This window comes from Natator depressus, chromosome 1 (assembly GCF_965152275.1).
Source record: "Natator depressus isolate rNatDep1 chromosome 1, rNatDep2.hap1, whole genome shotgun sequence".
In the NCBI taxonomy this organism is placed as follows: domain Eukaryota; kingdom Metazoa; phylum Chordata; order Testudines; family Cheloniidae; genus Natator; species Natator depressus.
The window spans coordinates 39,674,382-39,696,020 of record NC_134234.1 but is presented as its reverse complement, the minus strand read 5'-3'; the positions used below and the strand labels follow the sequence as shown (position 1 = coordinate 39,696,020).

The following is a 21,639-nucleotide window of genomic DNA, read 5'->3' as shown; positions in this document are numbered from 1 at the left end:
GGCACAAAAACAAGTGAAGGGTAATAAATACAACAGGCATAATGAAAATCCCTAGAGAAAACAAAATACTGCTTCTAGGATGTAGATTGTATTTGACTTTATTTCAGCAATCAGTTCAATCAAAAGTGATTATGGATAAAAAGAACGGTAACAAAAAAATAAAATAAAAAATTCCCTATAAATTTTAAAATTTTTGTCAAAGAATGAATGAGGGAAACTTCCCCCCTCCCTCTCACAGAGGCAGAAATGAAAATAATATATATGTCCCTATGAAAAAAAGTTGTGTGAAAGTTCTGAACTCACTTTGACTGTCCATATAAAGAGTTGCATACTTTTCTGCTATAGGAATGTTTGGGGAATCATCCTCTAGCACATGCAAGCAAAACTAATGAATTTAAAGTACGACATATTAGAACAAATTGTATGGAAAGACAAATGCAGATTGCTGAAATCATTGAACAAACGGAATCTGAAAAACTCTTGCTTTGGGAAGAGGATACTTTGAATGTTGACCAATCCCCCCCCTTAATTTTAATATGCTCATAACTTAAAAAAAATGTTTTAAGTAATGGTAAAATAGCTGAAAACTAATAAATTGACTCAGTATCCTTGAGGCAAGTATAGAATGGATTCATATAAAATGTTTTTTTTTCCCCTCTTGGAAAGGAATCTAGAACACTGGCTGAAATAGCAAAGACAGAACTTGATGGTACTATTTTGAAGAGTAGACCACTTCGAATTCGATTTGCTACACATGGAGCTGCCTTAACAGTCAAGAATCTTTCACCTGTGGTTTCCAATGAGCTTCTGGAACAAGCTTTTTCTCAATTTGGTCCAGTGGAGAGGGCTGTTGTTGTAGTAGATGACCGTGGCAGAGCTACAGGAAAAGGTTTTGTAGAGTTTGCAGCAAAACCTCCGGCAAGGAAGGCTCTAGAGAGATGCAGTGATGGGGCATTCTTACTAACAACGTAAGTTACAGGTTTTTTTTTTTTCTGGTAAGATTTGTGGGTGAGAGTTTTATAATGTATAGAAAACTGCAACCAGGAGCATGGCCATACCTTTTATTGTGTTCTCAGAACTTGGACACCAGATTTACTGTGAAATAGATGTCAGCTGGAAGGTTGTTTTGAGTATTCACACCTAGCATCTTACTTTGCTCAAGAATTTTTTTCTGAATCCCAGCTAGTTATGAACTATATCTATAGCCATAAAATTTATTTGGTTATATGTAAATACAGTATTTTCGTGGGTAGGTGTTATTTTCTTTGTAGGTTCTTCAATTATTTTCCAGTAACTTTTACTTTCTCCGTACCTATTCAGAATTCTCCAAAGGTAATTAGATTCTTTTTGGTTTCATTCTTGACCATGAAGTTTCCAATAACAGTAGTGAAAACTGACAAGACTCTAGTTGGTGTTTACTTTGCGGTATCTTGGCAAAACTATAAGAAGCACTGAAGTTTTCTATTTGCAGACTTAGGAGGGACATGACCCTGCATCTGTTCATATTTTGAAGGTTATGTTAGCAACTGTATGGTTTCCTACTAACTGGACATGTAAATTTTTCAGGTCTTGCTATTATTGATAGCACCTCATCACCTTTTTTTAATCTCTTCCTTCATACTTTTGTAATTCTGCCTCTCCACACTTTGCCATAATGGCAGAGGACTGTCAGTGGTGGTGTGACTGCTTGCCTACATGCATTTGCCAGCAGCAGTTTTATGCTGCTTTGCTGAATATGGTTGAAATTGCAACTGCTTAGGAAAAAATGTATTGTGCGATTATCTATAACTTTTCTCATTCGGGTGAGTGACATAATGTTTGAGTGAATAAAAACACATGATTTTGGCCTGAATTAAAAATCCAAAATATTCCCTAATGGACTAAATTACAGGCATATTTAGTAGGTCCCTGTTGTGGCTGCTACATTGTGTTGCAGGCACATTACATATGGCACTTGTTACAAGATGTAACTGATAATGGAATCATTATGCAACTGTTTTGTAAATATACTTTTGTGCAAACTGCTGTGCTACAAAGATATAGGATAGGGAAAGAAGAGCCATGGAAAGAACAGTGTGGCTACCAGAACTTTACATTACAAGTTTTAGTATTCCAGAAAACTATCATACAATGAAACAATTTGTTACACTCTAATTTATGTAGCTTTTTGGGTTCTTTGTGAAGATCTATATAATGGGATGAGATTTTTCACATTTTTTACTCACCCAGATCGGTTTATGCAATTGTATTGAAAAACTCTTCTATTATATGTTGAATGCCCTTAATAATCAGGGATCGAGGGGGCTTTTCAGACCATTGAGGGCCAGATTTTGCCACCCTTGTGTTTCTGACTTGCTCTGTGACTATTTCCATTGAAATCAATAGGCCTGCTCAATTTGAGTAAGGGTGGCAGAATCAGGTACTCATGGTTTAATTTATTCTTTTTTCATGAAATCTGTTCTTTCTTCCGTTAGCATTTGATTCTCTGCATAAGTTGAACATGAGTATGCCCTATGTTGTAATGGCTATGCCATCCTATTACTTTGAATAGTATTGTGCAGTCCTGTAAGGTTTTCATTATTTGAAGCCCCTCTACTGTTCGTAAAATAACAATATTAAAAAGTCTAGAACTGACGATGTTGGGAAAGTAATGGAATTGGCTTTCCCACAAAAGCAAATCTCTATAATTTGTAGCTTGTTTGTGTTTGATACTCTGGTGTGTATAGCTCATGAAGGGAAGATGTTGATTTCTAAGAATATGGCACTTTACAGAACAGGACATTTAAAAAGTCAGTTATACTGAAATTATTTTTTAATTGTAGTGGGAACTCTGATGTCCACTTATCAATTCTATTTTTAATTGTGCAGGTAACTTTCAAAAGCATCTCTGTATTTCTTGTATATCTGAACAAAGCTGCTGTTTGTTTGTATTGTGATAGCTTCTAGGAGTCCCTCTCATGGACCCAGACCCATTTTTCTACATTTGTACAAATGCATAATAAAAAAATGATTCCTGCACTAAAGAATTTAGTTGCCTGTAAACAGTTATTTTTAGTTTTTTTAATTCTTTAAATTGCTCAGTTTATTTTTCCATCAGAAGGGCAGTAGTGTTTTCTAGATAAAGTTGGCTTGTGTAAGACAAATTTATTCACTAAGACAGTGCTTTTTTAAAATTTCATTAAACGTGAAGGAGTTGTACCTAACAGACCCTAAGAAGTCATTTTTTAGAATGTTTCCCAACAATATTACAAAATGTAACTTGTTTCAATGTGGATTTCCTTGGTTTAATTAATGAATTAAAATATTAACACAGAAAACCTTTAATATTTCTTTCAGAACACCTCGACCTGTTGTTGTAGAACCTATGGAACAATTTGATGATGAAGATGGGCTACCAGAGAAATTAATGCAAAAAACACAACAGTATCATAAGTAAGTTGGATTTAGATTCAGATTTCATTAAACATTATTAGGTTAGCTTGGTGAACAAAAGTTTATTAAATTTTACCTTGATGTGTGGAGTGAGGATGGGAGAGTGAGTGCTGTTTGTCTAATAAGCAGATTTTTTTTTTGTTTTTAAATATATATACAATTGTTAGGCTTTCCTGATTATGAAGTGCAAACTCAGATAATAGGCACTCAGTCCCTGATCCTGAAAAGATTTGTGCACATGTTTGTTTTTACTCTGAGCAGTCTCATTGACTCTGTACATCAGTGTTCCTGCAGGATCAGGGCTTCAAATACCGCAGTGATGGTTGCAATAAAGTAAACTGTGTAAGTCTTGAGTGTCAGGAGAAACCAAAGTTCTTTTAATTTTAGTGTTGAAATTTGAGACTCTCCCCAAGAAATCCTGATTGCTGGAGCCAAAATGCTTACTCAGATGACAAGCAAAAATAGAACGATTTATTTTTAAAATAATGTATGAGATAAATATTTTGGTTCATTGCTCTTTAATGAATTATTACAATAGAACAAGCATTTGAAAAGGATATTGTGAACTAAAATTTTGATGGGCTTTAGTTTTTGAAGGCTTTGAGTAATATGTTAATACAGCAAGCCATGACACGTTTTCAAACATTGGTGTTAAAAAAATCATGTTTATAAGCCACTTTCTTAGCAGCCTGATAATTATTAGTTTAGTTGCATAGCCTTCTGCTAAAGCATCAGAAATTTTCAATATAATGCAAAACAAGTCTTCCTTAAAAACGAATAAATTTACATGGGGTTTGATTTGGACTATTTCTCTGGTCATGCAGAGTAATCTTACTGCAGAGTCCTACCATAAAGTTTTGGGACTGAGTTCTGAAAATGAGCTGCTAATTTATAATTACAGAAATTGGCAACTTGATTTAAAGTTAGAAATTAAACCAGAATGTTTGATTAGGAATATATTTTGCTACTGCAGCTACTTTATAAATAAATTTCTGTACATTTTAACTGTGTACATTTTTATTAGGGAAAGAGAGCAGCCTCCACGTTTTGCTCAACCTGGAACATTTGAATTTGAGTATGCTTCCCGATGGAAGGCTCTTGATGAGATGGAAAAGCAGCAGCGAGAACAGGTTGACAGGAACATTAGAGAAGCCAAAGAGAAACTAGAAGCGGAAATGGAAGCAGCTAGACATGAACATCAGTTAATGCTGATGAGGCAAGGTAAAAATCAGATACTCCGCCAACTATAAAAAAAAAAAAAAAAACCTGTTTCTCAAAAAAGGTTCCTTCGCATAACATATTGAGTGATGAATCTCAGTTGTGTGTGACACATGTAAATGTTTGAGATTTTATTAGACTAAATATTTCTTGGCTTTTTAAGAAAATACTTAGAGGTTGGAAACAGTTTTTCATTTGAACCAAAATCAAGTCTACTCATCTTTTATTTTCAGAGTACAATATAATCGGATGTAAAACTAACTCCACTTACATCTAAATACTGTGTGTGGAGAGGCTGGGTAGCTTCACAAATTCCATAGGAAGGGTTTTTTAGTTTAATGTTGATTGTGATCCTGGGCTGAAATAAGTTAGATTTTGCACACTGTGTATAGAGAAATTGTGTGACTGGTGCTGCTCTATTATTTTCCATTTCTTATACATATGAGTGTTGAGGGAGATAATTTTATAGTTTTAATAGCTGAAAGCCTTTTGCTTTGATGCCCAACTTAGGAACCTGGTGATTCAAGGAGTATTCCATCCTCACCTTCTTGATTTTTAGTTTTTTTTTCTGCACAGTTGGAAGGACTGTCAGACTTCTGAGTAAATAACACAATAGCGTGTTTCATTACAAAGGATCCAAAAGCTTTTAACAAACCAGACACGTGCAGCACTGAAACCTGTTGGATAGTGGCAGACCACCGGCTCAATGCACAACAGTGGAAGTAGGGGAAACTGGCCAAGTGTATCTGGGTAAGCCCTACGAAAGGTGTTGTGGGATCTTCTGATCCACATTGGGGAGATAACAGCTGGATTTTCAAGTTCTTATCCAAAAGACCACTACACTAAGCATCATGCAGTTTTATTCTGTGTATCTGTTACTGTTTAGGCTGAAAGTCTGTATCAACACTTAAGGGATTTGAACCTCCAAGAGAAGGGAAATTATACGGTCATGGAATGATCACTTGTTAAAACTAAACATGAAGAAAAGACACACAATTGTGACAGAGGGGACATATTAGTTGCCCAGGCTTAAGGTTTGAAACACCTACATGCTCTGAAACCTTCATTGTCCCCTGGCTTACAAAGCTTGACCCAGTCAGGCAAATCCACATTCCTTTGTCTAAGGCAGGCTGGTTTATCAACTCTCTCAACAACATATCTCATTGACTTTAAGGCCAGAAAGGACCACCATGATCATCTATTTTGATCTCTTGTACGTTGCATGCCACAGAACCTCTCCCACCCACTCCTGTAATAAGACTCATAACCTCTGTCTGAGTTACTGAAGTCCACAAATCATGATTTACGTTACTGAGAATCCACCCTTTGCACTAGTTTAAACTTGCAAGTGACCCGTGCCCCATGTGACAGAGTAGGGGAAAAAAAACAACAACCCGGGGTCTCTGCCAGTCTGACCTGGGGGAAAATCCCTTCCCAACCTCAAATATGGCAAGTCAGTTGGATCCTGAGCATTTTGGCAAGATCCAACAGTCAGACTCCCAGAAAGAATTCTGTAATAACTCAGAGCCCTCTCTGTTTAGCATCCCATGACTGGTCATTAGGGATATTTGCTACTAGAAGTCGCAGATTGGCTGTATATCATTTAGGCAGTCTCGTCATACCATCCCCTCCATAAACTTATAAAGCTCTGTCTTGAAGCCAGTTAGGTTTTTTGCCCCCCACTGCTTGTCTTGGAAGGCTGTTTAAGAACTTCACTCGGATGGTTAGAAACCTTCATCTAATTTCAAGCCTGAATGTGTTGATGGCCAGTTTATATCCATTTGTTCTTTTGTCAGCTTTGGCGCTTAACTTAAATAACTCCTCCCACTCCCTGGTATTTATACTTTTGATGTATTTATAGAGAGCAGTCATATTTCCCATAGCCTTCATTTGGTTAGGTTAAAGAAGCCAACCTCTTTGGAAAGCCTACATTATGAGATGAAAATCATTCCTCTGATTCTAGTAGTCCTTTTCTGTACCTGTTCCAATTTTGAATTCATCATCTGGAGACCAGAACTGCACACAGTATTCCAGATGAGGTTTCACCAGTGCCTTGTATAATGGTAGTAACACTTCCCTATCTCTACTGGAAATATCCTGCCTAATGCATCCTAGGATTACATTATTCTTTTTCATAGCCACATTGGCAGCTCATAGTTATCCTATGATCAACCAATACACTCAAGTCTTTCTCCTCGTTGCTTCCAGTTGATACGTTCCCAGTTAATAGCAAAAAAATTCTTGTTGTTAGTCTCTAAGTGCATGACCTTGCACGATTAAATCACATTTCATCCCATTTCTGTTACTTCAGTTTTCAAGATCATCCAGTTCTTGTATGATGTGTTCTTAAGATAAAATATCTTAGGAAATATGTTCCTAACACACACCTATAACTCGTTGTACAAACACCTGTACATAAATTACACACTATTCATGACCAGCATGTCACTAGCTTTCATAAAAGACCTTACTTGATGCTCTTAATTCGATTGCTTATTCTTTGGGGTTCAGATCCACCGTTCTTCCAGTGGGGTGGATGGACCCTGATTGTCACACCTTACTACTAAGGCTAACATCCGTTATCTCCTGTTCTGCTTCTGGGTCAAACAAACCCCAGTGTTTTTTTGTGGAGTCCTTTCTTGAACTGGAATTTGGAATTCTTCTACACATTCTGTCTGATTCTGCTGGTTTGGAAGATCAGCTGAGACTGAGCCAAGCCCAAAATGGGTTTTGGCAGCTTTGTCTTCAGATGTCCTAGGTCTGGTGTGAGCACCACTTTCCAGTTTACTGGACCTTCATTTTCAGACTGGAGTAAGAATATCCACTTGAACCTCAGTCTTACAAGTTCTTGCTCAATTTTGGATTGCTGATATGCTTGATGAGGATGTTTTTTAAAAAGTTGATCGAGTACATTTGAGAGTTCTAACAAGCTACCTGAGTTGTGGTTTCAGCTTCCACCTTCCAGGCTTAGGCAACAGTTCTCAAATGGTAAAAGTCCAAGAGTTTGAAGGAGCTGTGTTAAGTCTGATATTAAATATATTAACAGTCTGGGAAGTGTGTGAGCAGTGAGGTAACATTGTGCAGATTGCAAGTTATTTAGGTTATTCATGTCCAGAGAAGACTTCAAGGAACATCATAGGGATTTAACCAAGTTAGGTAAATAGGCAACGAGATGGCAGAAGAAATTCAAAGTTGGTAAGTGCAAAGTAATGCACGTTGGAAGGAAAATTTTAACTACTCATACACTTTACAGTGTTCTAAATTAACTGTATTGACTCGGGAAAGGGATCTGGGCATCATGTTGGCAGCTCAGTGAAGACCTCTGCTTAGTGTACAGCTGTAGTCAAAAAGCAAACAGATACATAAGAAAAGGAATAGGAAATATGAGAAAAATATCTCATTATATAAATTCATGGTGAGGCCTCATCTGAAATATTGCATGAAGTACTGGTCACCTCATCTCAAATTAATGTTGCAGAATTAAAATGAGTTCTGAGAAGTGAATCGAGAATGATTAGGGGCATGGAAAAACTCACATGAAGAGGGATTGAAAAGGCGGATTGTTTAGAGGAAATATGTTGAAAGTATATAAATTAATGAATGGTGTAGATAAGGTAGATCGAGAGTTTACATTCTCTCATAGCACAAGAAGAAGGCAAGGGGACGTTCAGTGAAATTGAAAGTTGCAAATTCAAAACCGATAAAAGGGAATGATTTTTCACACTGTGTGTAATCAGACCATGGAACTCATTGCCACAGGATGTTGTTGAGTCCAAGAACTTCTTTGTATTAAATAAGGTCTGGATGCTTATATGAACAAGAGAATCCAGAGTTGTTGTAGTTAATGGGAACATGATGATGGTGATGAACTAAAAGAGTACTGTAAGGGAGATCAAACCAGGTTTTAAATTATTCTCTGTTTAGGATTAAGATGAGCTCTTCATTGAGGGGCAATTACTTTACATCTGCCTGTTTTGGAGGTTCTTGTACATTCCTTTGAAACATCTAATGCTGGCTACTGCTGGAGACAGGAATTGCTGTATTAGATAAGACCCATGGTCCATTTAAAAAGAAAAGGAGTACTTGTGGCACCTTAGAGACTAACAAATATCTTAGAGCATAATAAATAGTCTCTAAGGTGCCACAAGTACTCCTTTTCTTTTTACGGATACAGACTAACACGGCTGCTACTCTGAAAAATGGTCCATTTAGTCCAGTATCCTATGTGCTCTTGGCCCTAAAGGTAAATTACATTAGTTAAATGCATTGACCATTTTGATATGAGTTAGTAGCTCGTTCCTTAATCACATTCAGACTAAGTAACAGAATGCTAATTTTCTAATTTAAAAATAAAATCACTTTGTAATGGTGGTGACAGGGTGGATTTGATTTAAATCAAATTGATTTAAATCAAATTGATTTAAATCAGTAGTCAGGAAGACTCAATTTAATCAAAACAAGCATATGAATTTTTGAATTTAGTTAAATATTCAAGTTTTTAAAAATCAAGTTTTTGTTAAAATTGTTTTAACTAAAACAGTTAAATGAAATATTTAAAAAAAATCGACAATCAGCTGGGTCAACATGAGAGACTTAAAATATTGGCTTCTGCAGCTTACTCAGTCGTCTTCACCTTCATTTTCCTGTTTGTTCATAATCTGGAAAAGAAAAACAAGCTTTCCTGCTTTTTCAGGTCCCAAACAGTTTCTCAATTTGGAATGAATTAGTCCAAAGGAAGAAAATATTCTTTCTATACTGGCAGAAGAAGCTACTGCTGTTAAAAGTGAGATTGTCACTTCAACGGTCTCTGAATCCAAGTGCTTATGTGACTTCTACCAGTTCACTGGTGTGACTTTCTTTAAATCATCATCAGCAAACATATATTTCTTGAATGGTTTTTATTCTCGTATTCTTTTATGGCCTGTTGCCATTATAGGTTTTCCCTTCTAGTGAGAGAATGGTATGGTAGATCTCAAATCAATGAAGGCTACACTCAGAAAGACCTCAAGGCTTCTGAAATTTGCTGCTCAAACAGTTTCACTTTCATTTCTGCTGCATGTCCCTCCCTTCCCACATTTATCTTCAGACTACTTCTCCTTGTCCAGATCTATTCCACCCCAACAATTTTCTATTATTGAACTTTATGAAACTTTGCTATTTTAGAGAGAGGGGAGGGATTGACTCTGTGTACACAAATTTGCAGAGGGACAATAGGGTTGAGGTCTGTTGTTTCTCACCTGTGTGTGTATGTATAAACAAAAATTTTTGCTCTAACGAGCATGTTAGCTCTGGAGATACAAATCCACAGTTTGAGAACTGCAAAACTAAGCATCTCTGATGGTATCTTCTAGACTGAGCACTGAGTCCCATTAGGTAGGTAGAAAGATTAACCTAACTAATCTATACAGAAGCCCTTGGAACCCCATAAGATTGGGTTCCTAATCCATGAACTATTGGAACTCATTTACAAAACTTCTTAAACATTACGTGAATATGTTATCTCCTATTATAGAATTAGAATTTATAATCCCTATTCCATGATGAGAATATCTTTGAGCTATAACATATCTTAATTAAAACTATCTTTAGATAAAATGCTTTTTGAGGGAAAAAACCTATCCAAAAAATCTAATTTAAATTAAAAAAAAATCTGATTTTTATTCTTTTTTAAAATCATTGATTTTTATCCACCCTGGGTAGTGAACATTTTGCAATGTGCATTCCACTACTGACACTAGAACACTTGCAACCACAGAAGTCAAAAGAATAATTGAGGGCCTTGTATAATATTTAACTTTTTGCAGATCTCATGAGGCGCCAGGAAGAACTGAGACGTTTGGAAGAACTTAGAAATCAAGAGTTACAGAAACGCAAGCAAATACAATTGAGGTATTTTGTTTTATTTGGTATTGATCCAGCAAAGTGCTAGACATTCTAAATATATAACTGATATTTTAGGTCTAAGTGAATGAAGGTAGGTATTTTAGTTTGTAGGGACTGATTATGAAATCTAGTTCAAGCAGTGTTTTAAAAAGAATGCTAGAATAATGCTTCTCTGCAGGTGCAGAAGAATATAAATAGGACATTTCAATCCAGATATACTTAAAAATAAACAGAATATGAAACAGAGGGCTTACACCAATTAGAAAGTAGTATGTTTAATAATTCTGTGGGTTTTATTATTTCTTATGGTCAGCTGCGCTCAGACTAAATAGCGTAGGATTATATTAATTTGTTTTCTACATTCCTTGTGCCAGTTTCTTTTAAGATTTTATAAGAGGTGCATTTGTAGTCAGATATGAAGTTGAATTTGACTCATTTTGGGGCACTGTTCTTCAGTTAGATTAAAATGATAATACAAAATGATGCAGTCTTTTTAATTTATGATAGAGATTTTTCTGCAATAATTACCCAGTTATAACTTTCTCATATGCATCTCTGTGCTCTGACATCTGTCTCTGAATACTAAAATAAACATTCTTTTTTAAGATCTGTTTTTACAAATGTGGATGATATTTTATTAATGTGCTAAGATGAAATAAAATTGGAGAAGGGGCTTAGTTACTTGAATTGAGTTTACCAATGCCTTTTGGAAGAACTGTTTTCTGATGCTCCTATTGCTTATTTTTGCATTTCAAAGTAATTTACTGTAGTGAAATATGTACCAGAATGCAAAAAACAAATTGCAGGAGTTATTGATAAATTGTAGTTTTTAATGTTGTTAAAAAAAAAATCCTTTAGGATTCTAAATCACTATTGGAAATAATTGAAATTCTTCCAGCAGAGACTGTTCTGTATTTATAAATTTGAACTTGGTAAAAACTGAGCTCCCCGTCTTCCCCCCCAAACCCATTTTTTTTCTCAGTTTTCACTGTTGACAGTACCATCATGTTTTCAGTTACCCAGGCTTAAACTATCATAACCATGGCAAGCAGAGCACACACCTATAATGCTGTTAGGTATATACCAGGTGTGTGCCAAAATACTTCAGTGAAATGTCAAAGCCCAAAAGGTGGAGTGGAGGACTAGTAGTAAAATGTTATGATGCTATATAATGATTTAATTAAAAACACAACTTCTTATAGCTTAACTTAAAATTCATTCACTTTAGCCCTGAAAGTCTATTGAAACTCACATATGAAGAGGTCATGAACATAATTTACACAAGTTTATGAATAATTTTAGACATGAAGAAGAACATCGACGTCGTGAAGAAGAGATGCTACGCCAGAGAGAACAGGAAGAACTGAGACGACAGCAGGAAGGAGGATTTAAACCAAATTTCTTGGACAATGTAAGTAGAATTCTATTTGATTAAAACCTGAAGTGCAGAAGAACCTTTAGTTCTTTTTCTGTATTTTCAAGAATGATCATATTGAAATGACTTCCTCTCCTGGCTACTTGTACTACTTTCATGTGTATGCTCTTATTTCTGTAGCAAAGAGACCACAGTGATCAATAGTATGGTCTCATTTTATCCCCCATGATTTTGCCTAGGGTTCGTATTGACAGTGCTCTTATTGCTCCTCGTCAGTTATTCAGAGTTTTAACTAAGCGAAGGTTTTTAGATATTCATATATTTTGAACATTCAGGAAGTATCTCCTGTATAATCCCGCAATCTAAACACGCTACCACTTTTTTTCCAAGGTCAGACAACAGTGTTTTGCTTCTGAATGGAAATGCAGATAATAGCTAAGGCCATGTCTACATGGAGAGTTGTACTGGTTTTATTAAAGGCATTAATTTTATATCACTTAAGTTAAAGTGGTGCAAACCCCTGTGTAAACACTTATTTTAGTTTGAGTGGTATATTTTGGTTTAGATTAAGTCTGTTAGGGAAAATAAGCCACTTTTAAACAGAAATAAGAGTATTTACACAGTGGCTTGCATAGTTTAACTAAATTGGTACAAGTTTGTCTGTAGACAAATCCTAACATACAGCCCATCTTGATTCTATCACTGTGGGTGAAAAAAGGAGAATGTTTTTAAAATTAAGCCTAAAGATAACCTGCAAAGAAAAAATGGGCATATATTCCTTTTTATGAACGGGGTTAGGTGGCCTAGTTGTTAGAGCACTAGTGTTACCACCCAGTGGGTAGGTCTTACAGTTCAGGCCCTCTTTTAATTAGAGGTGCAGTGAGGTGGGCAGATGGCTTGGATTTCTCCTGTAGTAGAGGCAATGGTGTGGGGCCTGGGCCTGCCCACTCAACCAGGCTCCAACCTAGGGGCCCTAGGAGGGTCAACAGCATGTGATCCACAAAAGCACCCTCCAAGTTACTGTATGCTTCCCCCCACCGCCCCAAGTCCAATATAAAGTGAAAAGAAAAGGCAACCAAACTATCAGCCCTCAGCAGGGCTCTGCACACAGTCGTATTTCCTCTGGGAGTCTTCTCCAGCTCCCTTGTCAGGAGCCTTCAGGGTAGGTCTGTCTACCTCCCTCCTGAGCTGGGTTGTTCCCTTTTCAATCCTTTCTCTAGTTGGAGCATGCTCTGGAGGGGCTTGGAAACCTGGGCCCAGTCCTGTCTTTTAACCCCTTTTGGCCCAGTATGGAGTTTTTATGCTCCATCACATTTGGGAGATACTGATGTCTGGAGGTCTAGTGAAATGATGACATCATGAGAGAGGGAGAATTTTAGACTCTTAGGCCTGGTCTATGGACAATTATTATATTGATCTTTCAGTTGGGGGAGGGGTGACTTTTCTACAGAAATACTTAAATCAGTACAACACCTCTTGTTGACACAGTTGTAATGTTGTTATAGCTATCATCTTTGGGAAGGGGAATAAGATATGCATGTATAAGCCATCTTTATGCCAATATATCTGCGTCTGCATTATGGGACTTGTGCCACTTTAAATATCCAATATATTTAAAGCAGTACAATTTATGTATAGACAAGGCCTTAGCTTTTGGGTTGTTTTTACCATGTTCCTCAATGATTTCATATTTTGGAGAAAGAATATCATTGTTAAATATTCAGCACCATCACACTAACTATTAAGCTTGAAGAGAACCCAACATGCATGTTCTGAGACATCCCAGGAGGTTCTTTAGCAAAACTATACAAAACCACGTTTGCTATTCCAAGCAGAACTCTTTTTTCACCCCCCCCCCTTTTTTTTTTTTTGAGGGGGTGGTGGTGATAGGAATGGAGCTAAAAAAGGCATGGGTTATAGTTTTCTGTGAGGCATTGCCAAGTGCTATTAGAGGTTTTGGTCATATCTATGTTTGATTACACCTCTCTAAAAAGCTTGTTGCAAAAAATATTTCAGATTTTTTCCTTCATTTCTATACATGCTTGCATTGTGAAAAAGAAAATGTGTATGCATTGTGCATGTTTTTTCTTTTGGGTGAGGGAAGTGATAGAAGAAAAGGAGATTTCAGAAGTCTGAAGGTTAAAATATTGCTATTGCCCCTTCGTGTGTAGTTTTTAAAGTAGGGTTATATAGGATTTATGTATTATAAAACTTACAAAATTATATTTAAATAAAGGGATTAAATATTTTATAACGGATCTTGAGACTGTACTTGTAATGCCAAATTTGACTCTAGTTCACATTAGTGTCTAAAGGACCCATAGCATATAATCTGTTACATACAGCATGTGTTTTACCTATCATTATCTTTAAGGCTGTATGAATATGAACCTCAGATCCTGTCATTTCACTGAAATTTGACCCTCCGTTAAAATTGATGTCCTGAACATATACCGGAATGTAGCATGAGAAGAGAAGGGGATGGCTTAAGTGGAAAGTATTTTAATTTATGCTGTTTCACACATTGAAGTGGTCAGGATGCCTTTTTGGGGGAGCAAAGCGGTGGTGTACTTATTGTAAGCTCTTTTTGAAGAAACTTGGGTAACTGTTCCATTGAGTGCCACTGAGTAATTTGTGATCACCTGAAACAGTGCTGCTGCAGGAAATTGTATGTATATTTTGTAATAGTCATACAGTATGAAGCTACTACAACTGGTATGAGTTACACAAAAATGGTTGCACATAAATTTATTTTAAATTGGGATATGTCATATGAACTTGAAATGGCAGATTCCAAATACTACTATTTAACTGTCTCATGGTTTTCAGGTCACGTTTAGTGATTCTAGTATTGTAGTGATAAGTTGACTTTCGTTCCAAAAGCATTTTTAAAGCTGTGCAAAAATTAAAATACAGTAATTTACATGATTATGGAACTTTTTCTCTAACAGTGGTTTCTAATGGAAGGAATCCATATTATACTTACACAACTTTTACTTTTGAATGTAGCAGATGAAACCAATTTCGTATATGTACATTACAGCACATCTGTAGATAACTATAAATAACAGTAATTTTAAAGTGTGAACAAGAGCTTCTTTATTAAAAACATCTGGTTTTGGAATAAACCGGAAAGATGAACAGCTAATTTCAGGATATCGTGAAGGGGTGAATCTGAATTCTGCCATCAGATTAATGAATAGGTTTTTTTTCTATGATCATATTCCCTTTAAGTGATCAGTTTCTAACTCAGACTTGTTGATTGTAAGAAGATTTGATCTGCTAATTTGTCTTTGCATTAGACTGCCATTTTATCAATATTGAGAATGTTTACTTCTGTATTTGAAGCCTCAAACTTTGATTGTTGTGGATGAAACAGTAATTTCTATAATATATGAATATATTCATGGATGATTTTCACTGTATCCAATCTTTGCCAGCAAACTGTAATTATGGCATGTTTCTTTAATCCTTAGACGATCATACACTCTAATATAATTTTTGTATATGGAAAGAAATTAGTAATTGTTTCTAATACTTGTTTTTGTTTCTTAAAAGCTTTGAAAATATAAGCTTCCTTCACTTATATCCTATCCTTTTCACTGTTCAGTTTTAAAGAAGGACCTAAATGGTAAGTGTAATAATTACCAGAATTGGAACCCTTCATGCAAGGATCTTATATTAGGCTATCTTCATTCACTAGGTTACTTTCCATATCTTTAATTATTTTTTCACTCTTAAACTTTGATTTTCAATATGTTCGACTAAAAGAGCACTTCTTTTGAAAAGAGTTTGATTGCTATTTTTTAATATGCTCTACTAATTGCATTTGATTCAGTTATTAGTCAGTGTTTCTCAGTTTTATTTTTAACTGACAAAAATATAAGCCAAACAACATTTTCTGATTTAAGCTGTTTTAAGTCTTTGAAAGGCTGATTTGGTCTGCTTCCTCAAAGAAGTAATATTGAATTTACAAAATTAGGAATCTGCTTGCTCTCTGGCTTAATGGATGACCTTTTCCAAGGGTTGTCTAAGGATTACTTCAGTAATTAGTGTTACCTGTAATGCAGCGAGAGTACCCTTAAATCCCATTTTTTATACTGTTTAGGGTTCTGGTTTCTTAATGTCTAAAGGTTGGTGCTCACAGAAGTCTGCCTTTATAGCTCAAAGATCACTATATAAATTCTATACAATTTTCAGTCATTGAGTTTTGTTCTAATTTAGTTTGGAAATTGTTACCTTTTTCCTGCTTAATCTCTTCAGATAACTGGCACTTTGCATGAATACTGTTCCTTGCTAGAAGGGGAACTTGTCTACAGTGGATAACAAATGCAGCATTTTATTTATTAGCCACATAAATATTTGCTTTTTAGTGTGATATTTCTTACCCTTGAACACAAATAACTTCAAAAATTATACTTTTTTTCATAGATTCATAGATACTAAGGTCAGAAGGGACCATTATGATCATCTAGTCTGACCACCTGCACAATGCTTAGTAAACCTATTCAAATTGCACAATGTTTAAAAACCTCTCAATTGGATGCTAAAGTGAACGTTGTGTGCATATGTATCAAAACCATTTCCCCAAATGTTCGTTTCAGTGCTTAGAATCTGTTCTTTTAATTCACTTTCCTCTTTGGGTGGGAGACGTGGAGATGATCATTCTGAACCAGTACAAACAAAAATATTGAGCTTTCTGGGCAGGTCTACCAAAAATAGGCAGAATATGCAGGAATTGTGTTCTTAGAGAGATGGTTCTGCAGCAGCGACATAAGAAAAAGTATATATAATATCAAATGGAGTATTGTAACCTGCTAAAACACTAGTTATAAGGATTGAACAGTGCCATCGCACTTAAGATCTATGTTCTGATCTTTAAAAGAGGAAATCATGGTATAGACTTTGGTGTTTTTGAAAATTTTACCCCAAGTTCTGTTTTCAAAAGTGACACAGGCGTTTAACTGAATGTCATAGAAAGTTAATGGGATTTAGGCTCCTAAGTCACTTACTCTTCTAAGAATTTTGCCCCTTGGTCTTTTAAAAAATTGTTAATTGTAGATGTTTAGTTGACTTCCCATTTGTTTTCTTACCTGAACAGTGGGGCTTCTACCTATGTTCCATAGGCTTCAGAGTAAGGAGCCCGCCACAGCAGAGGTTGCATGAATAGAAGTATCTCTAGTAGCTTCAAAACGCAGAAGCCCTAAAAGAGCTGGGAGCAGAACAGAGAAAAAGAACTTATAGTGCCATCCTCTTCTCTTTTCCCCCTCCCCCACAAACAAATGGTGGCAAGTGTTTTTTTAAGGATTTTTTCCTTCCAACTCCATTCCAAAACTGAGTGTAGGGAAAAAACTTGTTTCCTCCGTTTCTTTTCTCTCTTGAAGGTGCTGCTGTTGTGGCTGGCCCTGTCTCATGCTGATGTACAAATAAACACCAGTAATAAGCATGAGTTCTACTTGTGATGAGATAGAAAAGGAGAGGGTCAGTTGAGGGCCCCTAAACAGGAAAAACAGGATTGGTCAATTACATACCAAAAGAAAAGACATTAGTGAATAGAACAGCACTTCAATCATTCTGATTTTCTTGTACATCTAAAGGCCTTGCTAACTTTGTGAATTTTGAATGCAGGGTTGGGCACTTGTGGTAAAACTAATATTCTTTTCTTCTTTTAACCCTTTTTTGCCCTTTGAAGAAATTGTCTCTTGTGCCACGTAAATACTTTAAGTAAACAAGGTCAACTGAATGTCTGTTCAAACCAGTGTGTGACAGCAAGCCGTCTACTATCAATAAATGCCAATTAGCTTCTATAATAATTTGGTCAACTTAGAGTGTGCTTTTCAGATCCTGACTCATCCAAGTAGTCCATGAATAGTACTCTGTTCCTCAGCATAAACTGCTGTAAATTAAACAAACTGCTTTATAAAAATGTTATTGAAGTGTTTCACTTAGAAATGTTCTCCTCATTGTAATCCAGTATACATACAGATGCATGTAATGATAAATTGTTTGTTTGACACCTTAATAGCTTTTATAGGTCTTTTTAATGTAAAACTGCGTTCTGAAAAGACAGATTTGACTAAATGAAACTGACAAAACTAAATGAACAAAAGTCATGACTGTGACACTTTCCTGCTCTGGCTTTTTATTCAGTGGTGGATCAAGTTTATTTCCTGGAATAAAGTCCTGTAGGTTGGGGGTAGGGCAAATGTTTTTAAATGTGTGGCATGTTTCAGCATTTCTTTGTAACTGTGTTTAAATTGGTTTGGCAATACCATTAAAAAGTTTCCTTTCAAAAAGATGGTGGTGATGCACGCTGTAGGGAAAGCAGTTACTTTTTTTTTGCCCTTACGCTTCCTCCATGCACAAAACTCCCACTGAAATATATATTGCAGCCCGTAGATGGTAATGGACACAATTCTGCAACAGCCATTAAACAAACATTAAGAATACATCAGTTTTATTTTCAGAAACAAAACTTCTCCATTTTCAGATTACAAAATAATTAAAAGCTATAAATGGTGCAGTTATCGTATTTTCTTACAGTAGGGAAGAACACTGCATGCATAGTGTAGATCCCACTTTTTACAGCAAAATGTCTATTTGTGTTTATGTATTTTTCATATATATATTTTGTTTAGCAAAGCTATATGAAAGTGGTCTTCCAGTTTTGCAGGTAGCTGCTGTATTAATGAAAGTAAACATTTTTTGAGTATTAGTATGGGAGGGTACTGTCTAAAATTCTTAACCTGTTTCTCTCCTTTTCTCATTGTTTCTGCAGTGGGAGGGGTGTAAAGCAGGTAGAGTCACCACCCAGCTACACGGGAAAGCTGCATGTTCATAGAGAGAGCCTGCTTTTATTAACAAAAATGTAATTCCAAAATAACACTATGAACTCTAGTCTGAGCCTTCTCTTTAGAACAGGGTGCTCCTGAAGTTCCTACCACCAGGACCTGTCTGTTGTAGACTCTAGTCCCCTCTGCCAACGGTTTATTCCCACATTCCATATATTCAAGATGGAGTCAATAATTAGCTTGAAATTCCTTATAGGTTTCCAACACCTGCTAAGATCAGTGGTTCCAAAACTTTACTGGTTGACACATCTCCTTATTTTTATTTTTTTAAAGATATTTGAAGTACCACATTCAATTTTATTTCTTTTGTGCACGTTTATTTTTGGCCTTAATAGGTTTACTTGAATATTCACAAACTTGCACTAAAATAAATTTTTGAATTTGGCTGGTGGAGATCTGCCTGGGAAAAAATTAGAAGAGAAGGGGGATTAGCTGGGGGGAGTTTGGGTGGGAGAGTTAGAGGACAGTTGGTCAGGAATTATTTGACAAAACATTTTTTGTCGGGAAATGCCAGTTCATTGAAATTTTGCAGGCACCCACCTGCTTTGACAAAACTTCAGTTGGAAAAAGATTTCTCGAGTTCAAGATGGAAGTACTGGTGCAAACCAGACTCTCACCCATCCCTGAATAGCTTGGTGGTCAGGGCACTCTCCTTGGATGTGGGAGACACTGGTTCAGTTCCTTGCTCTGCCTAGTTGAGGTGTGTGCCTTTAACACCAGGCTATTTTGGGATTTCTCTGTCTTCTGAAATTGGTTTTTGTGAAACAACTTCAGAAGCTTTAATTTTTGTCCTGATGCACAATGGGAGAATTTTTTGAAGTCAGAGGTTAGACTGAGTGTAGTTATTTTGGTTGGAGTGCAGGGAAGGCTCTGATGGTGGGTATGTGGGGAGTTCAAGGAAGGCTAAGAAGGGAGGAGCGCAGAGGTGGTAGTGGGGAATGCTTTACCTGGGAATCAGGCAGCTTCAGCTCCTATCATCCTTGTTCCTGGTTCCCATCCAGTTCTTTGAACCAGAGATTTCTGCCAATTCCACTGCAGCCCTAGGCTTCCGTGGAGACTTTCCCACGGATTTCCTCTTGCCCTGGTCCCTGGACTCACAGTTCCTTCCTCTTGGTTAAGGGATTCCATAGCCCATCTTCACTGGATTATGCTAGGATTCAAGCAGGCTTCCCCAGCCCACCAGTATCTAGGTTACAGCCTTTTCCACGGAACCTCCCTTGGTCCTTGAATTGACGCACTGTGTCCTCTTCGTCTCAGGCCCCCACAGTTGTCCTCTCTGGCAGGAGTGGCCAAACTTATTGACCCTCTGAGTCACATACAGTAATATTCAGAAGTTGGAGAGCTGCAAGATGTGCACAGCCTGTCCCACTGGGCGGTGCCTGCCAGGGTGCAGAGCTTTTTCCCCATTGTCTGTTCTTCTCCCCACTGGGCTAAAGCCCTTAGACACCACCTGCAGGGCTGAAGCCCTTAGTCCCACCACCCCACTGCAGGGCAAAAGACCCTAGTTCCACCACTCAGCTGCAGGGCAGAAGCCCCTAGCTCCACCCTGCCCAATCTTGTAGGTGGAGAATGGGGAGGAGGTACGTTGGGGGCTCTGGGAGCCTCATGTTAACTGTAGAAGAGCCACATGCTGCTCACAGGTCATAGTTTAGCCATGCCATGGGTTTGGGTGGTGATTCAGGCAGGCTTCCCCAGCCTGCCAGCTTCCCTTCTGATTCTGGTTCCCCTGTCAAGGAGTGTATCTCCTGACTCAGTGCTCCCCTGCAGTTCTGCTTTCCAAGATGTCTACCCTCTCCTTAATCTTCTTGGAAGTCACCTAATAGCTGGATTTTATAGTATTAAGGAGGTAGCTATCTAACACCTGGCTCCCATGCCTCAGTTAGTTTGCTGCTCTCCTGAATATCTTTTTCCTTAAAGGGGCTATGTAATGGAACAGGGTTTGGCTGGCCTTGGGCCTCATTTCCCCTTAAAGGGGGACAGACCACCCTGTTCCAGTGTACCACTTCAAACAAGGTTATATACACAGTTTGGGAACGTCAGGAATAGGTCAGTAAGAGAATTCCAGCATCCTGCTTTGTGGTAGGAAAACTTTCAAAAACAAATCAAGCAGAATTTTTTCCCTTGCTCAGATAGTATTTTATGCAGGTTGGGAACTGATTTCTAGTCTTACATTGGGCTTCTAAACACGTGTCATTAATGTCATTTTTCAGTAATATAGTAACCACCGACTTTGGCTCAGATGTACTCATTTAAAGAAAAACTTGAATTTTAGTTGTAACTCGCACTTCATACAGGGTGAAGTAGGAATGTTTAGATTCTTTAGAACATAGTATTGAGTAAAAAGGTTTTGATTTTCCTTTGATATATGCAAAAATAGTCTTACCCAGGTTATTTGGAGGTATTCAATATACGGTTTTAATCTTGGTTAGTTCTTTTTAGTTTAATGTTGCAGTCATATTTTCAGTATTTGTACAGAATATTTTTGAACAAAATGTACATTAAATTTCAGTTTTTTCATAAGAACATACAAACAGGTGATTTTAGAAAACAGAATTTAGAAGACTTGTCAGTTCATACATACTAAGCTTTTGTCTGCATCATGCAGTGGGCAGGATCACAGTAAAATAAGCAGAAATCACTAGTGTGAATCCATGCAACTGTTTCTTCAGACTCAGTTTTGTTGAGTCTTGCGGAAGGCACAGAGGCTATTCTCTCACCAGTTCCTTTTTCTATACTTTTATATCTAGTTTTCTGGGTTTAGTTCTTTCAGTATGGTTGACAAATCAAGAAACTGAAGGAAAAGCTCTTGTAAATATATTTCTTGTGTATGCAAATGCACTCAAGGTGAGTTGATAAACATCTTGTTTAGAGCCCTAGACA

The 21,639-nt window shown here is 36.9% G+C and overlaps 1 protein-coding gene across 4 annotated transcripts in view; it reads left to right on the top strand.

Moving 5' to 3' along the window:
* The window catches only part of PSPC1 (paraspeckle component 1), an 83,962-nt gene that overhangs the window by 2,379 nt on the left and 59,944 nt on the right, over positions 1-21,639 (top strand). For 2 of the 4 annotated variants that reach the window (XM_074957945.1, XM_074957936.1), the window contains exons 2-6: positions 667-968; positions 3,337-3,432; positions 4,457-4,653; positions 10,455-10,539; positions 11,836-11,944. In XM_074957945.1, coding sequence (XP_074814046.1) covers positions 667-968; positions 3,337-3,432; positions 4,457-4,653; positions 10,455-10,539; positions 11,836-11,944 — 789 coding nt within the window. Of the gene's footprint in view, positions 1-666; positions 969-3,336; positions 3,433-4,456; positions 4,654-10,454; positions 10,540-11,835; positions 11,945-14,282; positions 14,307-15,466; positions 15,488-21,639 lie in introns of those variants that run through there. The other 2 variants (XM_074957959.1, XM_074957950.1) reach the window with 2 other exon arrangements.